The sequence below is a fragment of the Apteryx rowi genome, unplaced genomic scaffold (genome assembly GCF_003343035.1).
Source record: "Apteryx rowi isolate R43461 unplaced genomic scaffold, aptRow1 scaffold_46, whole genome shotgun sequence".
Classification (NCBI taxonomy): Eukaryota; Metazoa; Chordata; class Aves; order Apterygiformes; family Apterygidae; genus Apteryx; species Apteryx rowi.
In genome coordinates, this window is record NW_020450716.1 from 513,597 (window position 1) to 526,073 (window position 12,477).

At 39.2% G+C, this 12,477-nt stretch overlaps 1 protein-coding gene across 2 annotated transcripts in view; it reads right to left on the reverse strand.

Annotated features, from left to right (window-relative positions):
* The window catches only part of SIM2 (SIM bHLH transcription factor 2), a 55,024-nt gene that overhangs the window by 11,367 nt on the left and 31,180 nt on the right, over nucleotides 1-12,477 (reverse strand). For both annotated transcript variants that reach the window (XM_026077682.1, XM_026077683.1), the window contains exons 5-7: nucleotides 11,540-11,625; nucleotides 9,032-9,231; nucleotides 5,151-5,257 (exon numbers count right to left, since the gene is read on the reverse strand). In XM_026077682.1, coding sequence (XP_025933467.1) covers nucleotides 5,151-5,257; nucleotides 9,032-9,231; nucleotides 11,540-11,625 — 393 coding nt within the window. The remainder of the gene's footprint in view (nucleotides 1-5,150; nucleotides 5,258-9,031; nucleotides 9,232-11,539; nucleotides 11,626-12,477) is intronic.

Below are 12,477 nucleotides of genomic sequence, written 5' to 3' on the forward strand. Positions count from 1 at the left end.
TTAAATCCCCCTTTCCCAACAAACTTTAAGTAGCTTTGCTGCAAAGGTATTTGTCCTGCTCCTTTACATGGTTTTACAATGTCACCTCACTGTTTACAAATACTATGTTCCAGACTATTTAGGTTTTTCTTCCCTCTTTTCCAGTTTACCCTGCTCTTTTATGCTTACATTCTACAAAAACAYTTAATCATTTTAATTTTCTAACTGAAAAAGAAAAGTAGAAAGCAGCAAAAGAATTTTGAGGCAGACAGAAYTGAATGAATTTTTCCAGTGTATTTGGAAGCATTTTTTGACATTTATAGCTTGAAAGATCATTGTGTATATTGCACTGCATTTCATGCTGTGCTGTCTGTATGCTCTATACTTCTAAGGTTGATTTAAAAGGGCAAAATTAAAATATTATTTGATTCTTAAACATACAAATAAAGACAAGGCCAGAGAGGTGAATCAGTTATCAGATAGATTTCACTAGAAATGTAAATTCTCTGAACACCAGTTTGGATTCTCTGTGAACAAAGATGTTTTGGCATATGGCTATGCTATAATACGAGCTGTGTGCAGCATCTCTAAATATTTAATCTAGCCATGAATCTTTCTGGTTCAGTGCCAGGCATTTATCTAATGATTCACAACAAGAGAATAACTCCTAGCCCTTGAAGATCTGTTTTCTTTTGTGTGACCCTGGAGCATTTCTCTAGAGAACTCCACTTTTCTACTCTTCAATCAGTTATTTACTATAAATTAAGAAATAAAAGACCAGTTTTGATACTCAGACTACCGCAAAAGAACTTGATAAATAGCAGTAATTCCTTGTAGCTTTGTATAATACACGATAAAAAAATGTAATTACTGCTTGCAAATGCAAGGCTTGTATTACATAGAACTTACTAGCAAAGCTTATGTAATTCTGTTCTCTTATTATACATGCCTGGTGCAGAAGCAGATATATAATAAGCCAGTCAAACAACAGTTTTCTCTTTCAGCCATCTCTAGCAGAGCAAATGACCACTTAAAATGAAAATATATGGCCTTATAATTAGTATTTATAGGAGATTTTTCTGACAGGGATGGTATCAATATTAAATTTGGAACAAGAGAGTGCATAATCTTTTTGGTTTTCTTTACCATTTACCAATTAATGACAYGGTTATTAATCATAATTGGGGTGGGCTTTTTTTTATTCAGTTGTTACTTGGGGGGGGAGGTAGGGGATAGTAATTCCAACAGTAGTCTGAGACCACAGTAATGTCAATAATGTGAACAACCCAACGAAAGACTGACAGAAATACAAGAGCAAGAGTTCTTGTTCTCGGTAAAAGGTCCTTTAAGTTTAAGTCTGTAGCGTATGGGTCATCCCTCCGGACTGCTTAGTCTCCTATCCATCTACACAAGTCACAACACATTTAAACTTTTTTTTTCAAATCCAGTAAGTCTCCCACAGAAAACCAGGCTCCTAAAAAATGATTATAGACAGGTCTTTCTGGAAGTGTCAGTTCTCCTTCCACTACAATCAACTASCAATCAACTGTGTTCCATGTTGTAATCCACTGTATGCCATTTAATTGCTATGTGTCATGATGTTCTGTAATCCAAATGGTCCAGTTCTAGCAAATGGTGCTTTCCTTTTGGCCTAGATCATCCAACAGAATTTTATATATATAAATATATATAAATATAATGTGGTCTAGGCTCATCAAAACTAAGTCTTTGTGCTAGTTAAATGGTCAGGTTTGCCTTGAATTCAAAATGTCTTGCTTCTCAGTCTTCCAAAATAGAAATTAATGCTATAATAAAGGTTGTAACAAAGGTATAGGTATAACAAAGTTCTTCATGTGTTTTGGGACTAGTTTTGATTTTTCTTTTTCTCTCCCTCTCACTCTGATTTTTTTCAAATGCCTGTTTTAGCTTTCCAGTTAAGACAATATTTTAAAAGATGTGAAAACCACTGAGGACTACAGTGCTCAGCTTTCCTTCCTAATTATATGGATAAACCAGTATTTCTCCTGGGACATGGGGAGGACTCTGTGTCTCCTGCATTTTTAGCGATCTGGGGAAAGTCTGACCTTGGCTGCAGGACAGTAGCTGTGCTTCGATACAGTAAATGAAGTTAATTTCCTTTTGGCCCTGTGTTAAATTACCCTGTTTGATGCTGATCAGAAACCTCAGAAACCAGGGCGAGGTAAATCCACTACCAAGACAATCTGTGCAGGCTCAGACTTCTTGGTGGCCTCTGCTGCAATCAAATGGGGAGGATACAGTGGCTTTAGCCCTGGCTCTTAGCTRTGTCATTTGTAACTGGGTGTTCCTCTGTTGTGGTTCCCAGCTGGTTTAGCAAGCAAGCTGAAAAAGGCGCTGGGCCGGCCCTTCTGGTCTGTCACAGAGGGTTATTTTAAAAGGTTCCAGCCAGCTCACGGGCATGTGGCTAGGAATTCCCAGCCTGCACTTAAGGATGCCGCTACAGAGAAATGGGCTTCTTGGTCCCGTACACACAGCAGGAATTGTTTTAGCTTCCCTGGCACACACAGTCTGGCAAGTCTGGCAATCAGGCCAGCCCTCAAGCAGTGCTGGCAGTGGATGGTGCCCTAGCAGACTCTACAGTTCTTCTACCCACTTAAAAAACTAGTGCAGCTGTGCTGGAAGGCTTGATTGCTGGGCGAGCAACAGTGGATTCAATGGCATGGACAGAGCGTGAACTGTGCTCTGCTCTAAGATAGGTTCTATAAATATATAGGCTGACTTTCAGAAAGCAGCAAAACAGCTTGGTGGCAACATCATCTGGGCCTGTGGCTTGCTTTGCCAAGGCACAGAGATGTGACTCTTGCAAAAGTTTACTGGGAAGAGCAATGACACTACACATGGGCTGCACAAAATCCTCCTCACAGAGAGAAGATGGTACAAATGAAAGCATTTAGCTAAGGCCAGAAGAATATTTTGTCTGTACTGGAAGAGCTTCTCTCATCCTGTCTTTCAGAATGCAAGATCTTTAGGGGACACATTATTTGTGTGGCCAATTTCCCCAGTTGTAGAGCAAACACTGTGTATATTGACGGTGCTATAGAAATAAATAACACTAGTTCAAACTTCAGAGGCTTTTTCGTAGAGCTGGAAGCTAATCAAATGTTTAAAACAGGAAACTCTGTTTGCTGCCAGCACACCTTAGGCAAATATTCACATTTACATTTCCCTCATAGTTTGACATTCTTGTTATACCCCTTCTAGCTTGCTCCCCTCACTGTTTCCTTTGTTTTGCTCTCTATGCTGCCTAAATTAAAGTTCTGTTGCTTTAGGTCTTCACTTTGGGAATTTTTTTCCTCTTTGAAAAAACAATTGATTATCCTAGTTTAGGGTGGTTGTTTTTTTTTCTTGACAAATACCCTTATTAGGTGTAAGATGTTTCTCTCCAGATTTCATCATCAGATGACACTTAATCATCAGATTGCTTTATGGAATGGTATGTCAAACCCACCAGCCTTTTACTGTTCGGGTTCCTCAGACATTTGCTGATGGATGGTGGGGGAGTTATAGCAGTGGCTCCCCAGAGGCACAGAAGTTTGTACACTTTACATCTGTTTCAATAATTACTATTACTTGGTATTCTGACCATGATTCTGCACTGTTCCTACTGTTAGCATTACTTTTTCTTCTTCTTGGCATTTAGTTGCTTCAAAACTTTCATAAATTTGTATTCATCTTCTCATATTTTTCTTCTGTTTTTAAACTTCACAATACTTTGTAATTCAGGTAGAGTATCTAGAGAACTGGTTTTAGTTATTCTGTTTGGTTGAGGGTTTTGTGTGTGTGTGTGCGCGTGTGTGTGGTGGGTTGAGTGATTAGGTAAGCATGATGTGTCCCTTTACTAAAACTCCAGTTATGCATAGACCAAACTTGGGGCCAAAGTACAAGCCTTCTACCACCTGCACAGAGCTATCCATGACTCTACTCTAAAAATGATAAACTGCTTTCCAGAGATGATTGTGGCTATAATGGAATCATCTATATACTGGTTGACGTAGGTATTTCAAATAGTCTTGTGAAAATAACAAGTGATGTTTTGTACAGGTCAACAGTCACACCTGGATGCAGAGACTAACCCTACAAAAGGATGCTCACAAGGGGACACTACAGTGCATCCTGGTGGTTCTAGTTTTTAATTTGTTATGGCCCAGAGCCTTCAATGTTTTTTCAGTTAATATGAATTTGCCGTAAAGATCAGCTTCTGCTTTCCCAGGTATAGCACCCACTGCCATGAACAGTATTTTGTGCTTGGAATTTCAACCCTGACCTGTGCCAAATACAGTTACATCCTCCTTTATATTCCAAATCCTCAAGAATATCACACAATCAGGTGAAGAATTGACTATCCCCTCCTTCAGGGGAGCCTAAAAGAAGGATTTGACTCTGATTACTTTCAGCCTACAAGAGCAATCTGGAAAAAAATTCACTAACATTGGTTTTTGGATTTCATCTTTGGATCGTATGGTCTGTGGCAGCCTTAGCCAAATCCAGAGTTCAGCTATTCCCTCAATTTGCTTCTCAAATTAATGTGCTACTGAATGAACTACTTCCCAAATCCAGATGCTCGAAGATATGATTAGCGTCTCTGTTGGCAGATGGGGAATTACTAAATGTGTATTTCTTTTTCCTGACACTCTGTTCTTCAAACCTCATCCACATGCTATTCATGAACATTCATTTCAAGATTTTTTGGGTTTGCATTCACTTCAAACATGGGCTGAATATTACCAACATGTTTCAGGGGAATGGAGAGCTGTTGCATAATTTTTTTTTAAACAAAAGAGACCAATAGTCCAGATTTTCCTTTTCTCCCCCTCTCACTCATTCACTTGCTCTTTTGGGTTTTTTCCTTCAACAGTTCAACACCCAGAATCAGGTCCAGATTTTCAAAAGAGACCAAGTCCTTTAAGTAGAGAGATAAAAGTAGCCAGATATATTTTTCAGAAGCACAGCATATTGAGTATCTAGCTTATTTGAAAAAGTGCTGGTTTCCTTAAGTGATAGCCAAGCACTTTTGAAAGTCTACCTCCAGTCAAGATTTGGAAAGATTTCTCTACTTTCCAGCATAGTGCCTGTTGTCTGAAAARCTTCTCACTCTACTTAATACATTTCAGTCTAACATTCTTTTTACTTACACAGATGATGAGCGTATCGTAAATGGAACACATCACAGCCATGAACATGGTGATAGAGGGTTTTTTCTATCAGATCTTGTGGCTCATATCCAGTTAATTCAGTCACCCTAGAAAAGAAAGGCTGCATAATAAGCAAAATCTCTAGGGATATTCGGTTTCATTAATCTAACATTTGATTATGCCAGCTAACCAAGTATCTAAAAACTGCAGGACAAAATGTTAGTTTTGGAAACAGAATCCTCATCTTCACCAGAAGTTAAAACCTCTCAACCCAGCCAAAGCAAGGTGCAGCTATTCCCTGGCCTGCCTCACACACAGGCAGGAAAAAGAGTCCTTTTACTTATTTCAGCTTTGGGCTTTTGCCACTGTCATGCACAATCCTTTGCACAAGGATCCATTTGAGGAGCCATTCATGAAACAATAAAATTACTGTTGTGTACTGCTGTCAGATTTTCATTTGCCTTTGTAAACATACAAGCATAACATGTATGTCAGTCCATACAGGCTGTAATCATGGTCTACAAATGAATTCAGGGGAGCACCTAACAGAAGAAGGAAGCAGGAGCTTATTCCAGCTAAGAATGTGAAAGGACAAGAAGCTATAAAAATCACAAGCTAAAAAAAAGAAGGCTGAAGCTACACTTTCAGAGAAACTTCCTCACATAATGAGAAATAGGATAAGGGAACAAATCTGAAGAGCAACATCTCTGCAGATGTTAAAGAACCAGGCTATAGAAGCCACACCCACACTGGGTCAGACCTAAAAGTCACCTGAAAAGTCAGACTTCGTGGTGCAAAATGGACTTTTGTTTTCTTAGCACAGTTGCTTGAGAACAAAATCCACTTAAATTACATTGTACAAATCAGCCATAACCTGGTTTGTTTACCTAGTGTTGCTGGGGGGTGTTTATGCTGTCCTGGGCTTTCTTCATCTAAAAATGCAGAACAGAGGCACCATGCAAAGGCATTCATTGCCTTTGTCTACATTAACAAGCAGCATAGTCCTTTAGCAGGAGATTTGTAAAGTAAAACGGTCAGTGCTGAGGATCTGACATCTGCATATTTTTTACTTGGGACTAGGTATAGTCCAGGCCTGTGGACTGCAAGCTCAATAGTAGTTGGAGTGCCTTAGACATGCTCCTGGAGATTGTCTTCCAGTTCAGATTCATCCAAAAGGAATCCAGTTCATATGCCTAAGACCTCTTTGTGCCATGTAGTGAGTGGGGATGGTCAGGGCATTCACTTCAAAAGATGCTTTCAGTCTGAGCTAAAACACTAAGGTGGATACGGTCTGTATCAAAGAATAACTCAGTAGTATCAGCAGAAATGGGGGATGGGGTCTCAAGCAACATGTGTCACTGGGGATTGCATAAGTTTTGCCTATTTTTTTTTTACTATGTATTTTATTTACTCTCTCCCTAACACTAAGAAATCATGTGGACCCCACAGTGACTGGGTACTGTAATTACATTCTACTTGGGAGAGAGCGGTATGCGGGGAGGTTCTTCTGAAGGAAATCAGAAAAAAACAAACAAAAAAATGCCTTTGTGGTCTGAGTTATTACAAATACAGACAAATATATCCACACCTCCCCAGCCATTCCTGCATCTGGGAAAGCCTTGCGTGCCTTTGCCTCAGGGACTACCAACGCAGAGTGAGCACATGTGCTCTCTTTCTGCAGGAGGCTATGTGAACACATGCTTGTGTTTCTCCTCCACACTCTGCCCTGTCCCTCCTGGCTTACAATTCCAGGGGCCCAAATTCTGACTTAAGCCAACCAACATGCTGAAATCCTGGTATAAGGTCCTGTTCTGGTTTCACTGCCCCTTCTGACTTCAGTGCAGTCAAAGCAAGGTGGCAGTTTCATCTTGCTCATTTAACTGGGGAGTACAGATACAGCTAATCCAAAAACAAACAAAAAAAATCCAAACTCAAGCCAGGTGTGAATATTTCTGGAAGTGCAGCCTCACTTTGAAGTTGGTCTTCCCATGGGCCAAAAAGTATCATGAAGAGTGTAACAACACACAAACTTTTGAAAAGTTGTAATCTGGAACTAAGTTTAGCGCTTGACTTCCTTAACACAAAAACAACCCCTCAGTAAGCCACTGATGGGAACCTGGGCTCTGAAAATAGTTCTTTGCATGTAACAAGGCACATAGAGAAGGAAACAGAGCTTGCCCTAATGATCAGTTCTGCCCTCCAGACTTCTTTAAAGCACTTGGATGCATGAGCTGCACCACCAAAATCAGACGCTGCAGATCACTTTAGGTGGAAGTGACTGTCTCCTTATTCCAGCAACCTTGATAAATCAACTCCTGCATGTTTTACATTGTACTGGGAGTATAGAAAAGCTTACTCCTTTAACTGTTCCTTCCTATAGTGGAATACTGGCCTGGCTGCTGTAACTGTTAGCTCTAAAGATCTAGCAACACTTTTCTTGTGTGGGTACTAGAAGCAAGACAGAACCACTTTTGTCTTATTGCTAATACATCCCTACCGGGAGCAACTATATTTTGGTTTGCTCAGTTGGAGGAGTAAAGGGCTCTGGTAATGCTTAATAGCCCAGACTGTCCTGTATGTGGACAGAGACAACATACATCTGCTCTTTGGTAAACATAGCTATACAGCAGTACTGGTTGTATCTGTACTGCTGTCAACACCTCTGGTTAAACTGTCTCCTTTGAAGACACTTCAGTCTCCAGGCAGTTCCTCTTAGGCACATCATTTCCTTTTTTCCACATGCAAAGACATGTTGCTGAAACCCTTGTGCTTCTTTGTAGCTGTTACATTAAGTAAAGCATGCAAAAAAAAAAGATTTCCAGAAACAACTAGCTCTTTGTATTCTAGCAGCTGATGGCCTGCTATCTCATTGGCCTTAGCATGGAGAAAGAGAATGTTCTTGCATGGTTGACCTACCATGCAAAACTTCCCCACTGTCGTGGATACAGATTCTTTTTCACTATTATACACAAATATCATTTCTGCTTCTTGCAAATCCAGCATGTCAAGGAAATGAGAAAGTATGTCACATAATGCTTCATATGCAGGGATTTTTAAAGAATGATCATCTTGTCAGTAGTCAAATCCATTATATTGTCTGGGAATTGGGCTTTTCCCCTCAAGGTATCTTAAACTGCACTGTACAAGGAATCACTGTATAGCAAAAGATACAAGGGTTCAGAAAGGGATGAATGAGTCATTTCACATCTCCTTGCGCTCTGGTTTTGTGCGCTTGTCTTCTTAGCTGATACGCAAGCTATGTTGTCTGAGAATGGAGATGAGGTTTTCTTTCATAAGCACTAGCCATTTTTCCAAGCTCTTTTTTTTTTTTTTTAATAATGAAGGTTCACTGTGTTTTCATCTAGTGGCCAGCTGAACTAGTTTTCATTCCAGCAACCTCATTAGTAGGTTGGTTTCATTGTTAAGGCATTACACTACAGTGCCGGAGACTAAGTTTTCTTACTACTCTGTCTGTCAAAAGCTTCCTGGATGACCCTGGCAAGTCATTTGATCTCAATGTCTCAGTTTACCCTTTATAAATTATGGATGAGGATGTGTCCTTATCCCTTTTCACTAGTTTTGCCTGTTAAGATTGTATGTCCTTTAAGGCAAAAACATATTACTGTTTGTCTGTATACTGCCCACAGCAAGGAGACTTCAGCTGACTCTGAAACTGTTGATTACTATCGATTCTTATATGTTGGTGTTCAAGACAAAGTACAGCCTATCCAGCTTCCAGAAGGGCTTCAAAGGCCCACATGGTCTTTGTGTTCCAGGTGAATTTTGTATTGCTTCATCTTTTCGTGGCTATTTTGATTTGTTTGGAAACCAGTGTAATTGCTTCTCAAACATTTTATGCTAGAAATGAAGTAGCTGCTTACCTGGAATCTAGGAATATTAACTTTAAGTCCAAACTTGCTCTGAACATAAACATGTTACTGTGAAGTTTGATCTCAGTGATTGCACTGGGAGGTAGAGATTGACCTACAGCCACCAGTCCAACGATTTGATAACAGGAGTCATACAAGGACATATCTAGCATATATTGYCGTATCTTCAAATAGCCACTGCAGTGGATCACCTGGCATGAGAAGAAAATACATTCAATATCTGATAGGCTACAAGTCAGCTGACACCCCCACCCCAGTTTTAATGAGGTTATAAGCCAATAAACCCTTCTAACATTTTTAACTACTGCATAGTCTGTTAAGGCTTCAGAAGTTTGGTTAATTTCTAAATGGTCATGAAAAACACAGTAAATGCAGTTTTTGTGTTTACTGCTAACAGTATATGATTAATCCAGTATTGAAACACTGGATCTTTGGCACTACATAGATTGCATCCTAGTTAATAATGTAAACTTTCTTTGGTATAGATTTTTTGTAGATACAGTCAGAATTCCTGTTCATTAACCAAAAAAATCTAGAAATTGCTTTTAAAAGTGACTCAGTCTCACGCATGCACACAGACACATATAGGTATACCTAAGCATCTATTTTTTAAATGACTGATTCTTCTGATGACAAACAGACACTACAAACCCAGTGGTTATGAAGGTAACCTATTTATAAAGCTTAAATGCAGTATATTTAAACACACTGGAAATGAGTTTTAAATTCTTCAGTCAAGTTCAGATGACATTCTACTGGTATATTAACAAGGCCAGTATCTTGAGACCAGATTCTTGAATCCCCATATACAATTCCTAGTGACAGGAGTGATGACTTCGATGTTACAGTTTAGCCTATAAAAATTCACAATGTCAGCTAAGGAGGGGGTAAAACTGTAATTTGAGGGATCTTCAGGAACATAAGATTTATTAGCTGTAGTGCTGGTGTTTAGAAATCATTTGTGCTCCCACCAATGTTCTGTTCCAAATAGTAGGCAGGACACTTGGCTTTGTGGAGAACCAGAAATACATACTACACATTCTTCAACTTAATATCTATATTTGTTTATTTTGACTTTTATCTGTGTCCAGTGAAAAGGAATTGATTTCCATTGTATTTGGTACTCCTGAGCAGTCTACTAAACAGTCACTTAGAAACAGGCTCCTCCTGTGCAACCTTCTTCCCTCCTTTCCAATCAGCAAGTGATTAATACATTCAGCAACAGCAAACTAACAATCAAAATATATTTAAGATCTCACAGAAGATCCTATTAATTCCCATACTATTTGATTCATGTGTTTTTTCCCTACACTTCAACTATTTGGGTGATATTTTCAGAAGTGTTAAGTGCTGGCTCTAAGCACAGTCAAAAAGAAGAAATTTAAGCCAATGTCTCTCTAAATGAATACCTCCTTGAAGTGATTTACTATGTAAAATGTGTAAACTTGCAGCAGTGAACAAAAGAAGAAAGAATGTGATTCCACTGATTAGCAGACATAAACAAAAAAGAAACATACAGAAAAAACATCACTACAAGCTCTACTTTCTTAACTGCTTTCAAATTCAGCTTTGGGACAGAACCATTTTTGCTGGGAGACAGCCAAGCAACCTGGGCTCCGTGCAATGAAGAATAATCATTCCAGTATAAATAGGTGGATATATACCTGGACCTTGAACACATCCCATAAGAGAGCTCTGCTTCTCTTACAAACTTTTCCTTTTGTTTTTGAGTGACTCAAAATGAATCCTCACGAGATTGTATGTGAAATACCCTTCTCTCCTGATGCATAAGTGATAGAACTGCACTGTGTGGCTCAAAGAACAGCAAATGCACACTATAAAGCTGAAAATAAGAACTGTCTGAATGGTGTTACTGTAGAATTTCAGCATTTGCTGTGGTTTCTGTTCTCGTGTAATAAATAAAAAATTAATAGAAGCAATGAGATTTATAAATAAACTTCATAGTTTAGTAGGGTTCAAACCTGAGTTGATATCAGTGGTTATTCTGAGCAACATTATGGTCTCATTCATGTTGAGGTAATTCTGTTCAGGCCAATAAGGTGACTTGTGCAACTGAGTGCTGCCGAGCCGGAGCATGGACACACCAAGGCCATCATCACGTGTGGGAAGACTTCCAAGTTCCTGCACCTGGATTCCTGCCCCACCTGCCTCCAGTTCCCTATTAGAATGAGAGCTGGCTACGCACACTCCTTCCACTATTGTTTTGGGGGTGTGCTTCAGCCAATTCCCCAGTCTGGAAGATCAGGGAATCAGGATGTGAGAATGTGCTACAAAGCACACTCGAATCTGCTGCTGGACTCCAAACCACTGTGCAAGACAGCTGCATTACTGAGGGAATGTCCAACCAGCAGCGGCATTTTTGCATCTGTGCTGATTCTTTCTGTTACAGACTTTGCTTCCAGCTACACTTATGTAAAAAAGTAAATAAATAACCGTATTACTTGTTGAATATGGAAAAAAAAAAGTTATGTACATTACCTTGTAGCCACTGCACGTCAATCCTGCATTCCTCTTGGCTAGAACACACTTCATTCTCAGGAAAAATGATCTCTCAATTTCATATTCTGAAAGCATAAACCATACAGATTATTTATTACTAAAAATTTCAAAGACTGTCCATTACATTGCCTTTGATGATTTAACAGATGTATTTATGTCTCAGCCTTAGGCAGCAATAGAAATCAGCCATTCCACCTTCCCACTCGATTTCTGCCCATAGAATTTATTTCACTTTCACATGAGGATTCTCTGTGAAAATTAGGCAAGTCAGCAGCACTAGGCCTCCAACTTTCTGGTTTTGTCACCCTTCACTAGTAAATCACCTTGATCCTGAACAGCCAGGAACCAGCCCATATGGGTAAAGGGAAGGAAAGGCTTCCTTTGGAGGGTAAGTAAACCAATGTACAAACCCAAAAGTAACAACAGAAACAAGCAAGAAAATTCATTGTTTTTGTAATAATTTGGGTGTATGTAGCTAGTCATGTCCAGGTTGGTGAACTTCTGGCCTTCATATACAGTATTACTATCTGTTTCACWGACTTGCAAACTCTTCTTGGTAGGGTTTTTTTTAAGCAAATATCTTCAAGGATAACCTCAGGGAATTTGTTTGAAAATTAAATGTTGCTCTGGTAAATCAGTATTTTCTCCTAAAAAGAAGTTATTATTCCCTTTTAAAGAAATAATAGTTTAGATATCTTTAATGTTGATAGTTCTGACTATTTTTTTAAAGAAAAACTGCGGTTTGGCAGTACACAACTATATTAGGAAACGAAAACTCATTTGGTACTTCTATGAATGGGGAAATCAAGGACCCAGAGGGATTTTCAAATTTGTTTCAGTGTCTATTACCTTCTAACTCCCTGTATGGTTTGATCCAAAGTCCACTGTAGTCAGCTGGAGTCTTGCTTTAATTTGAT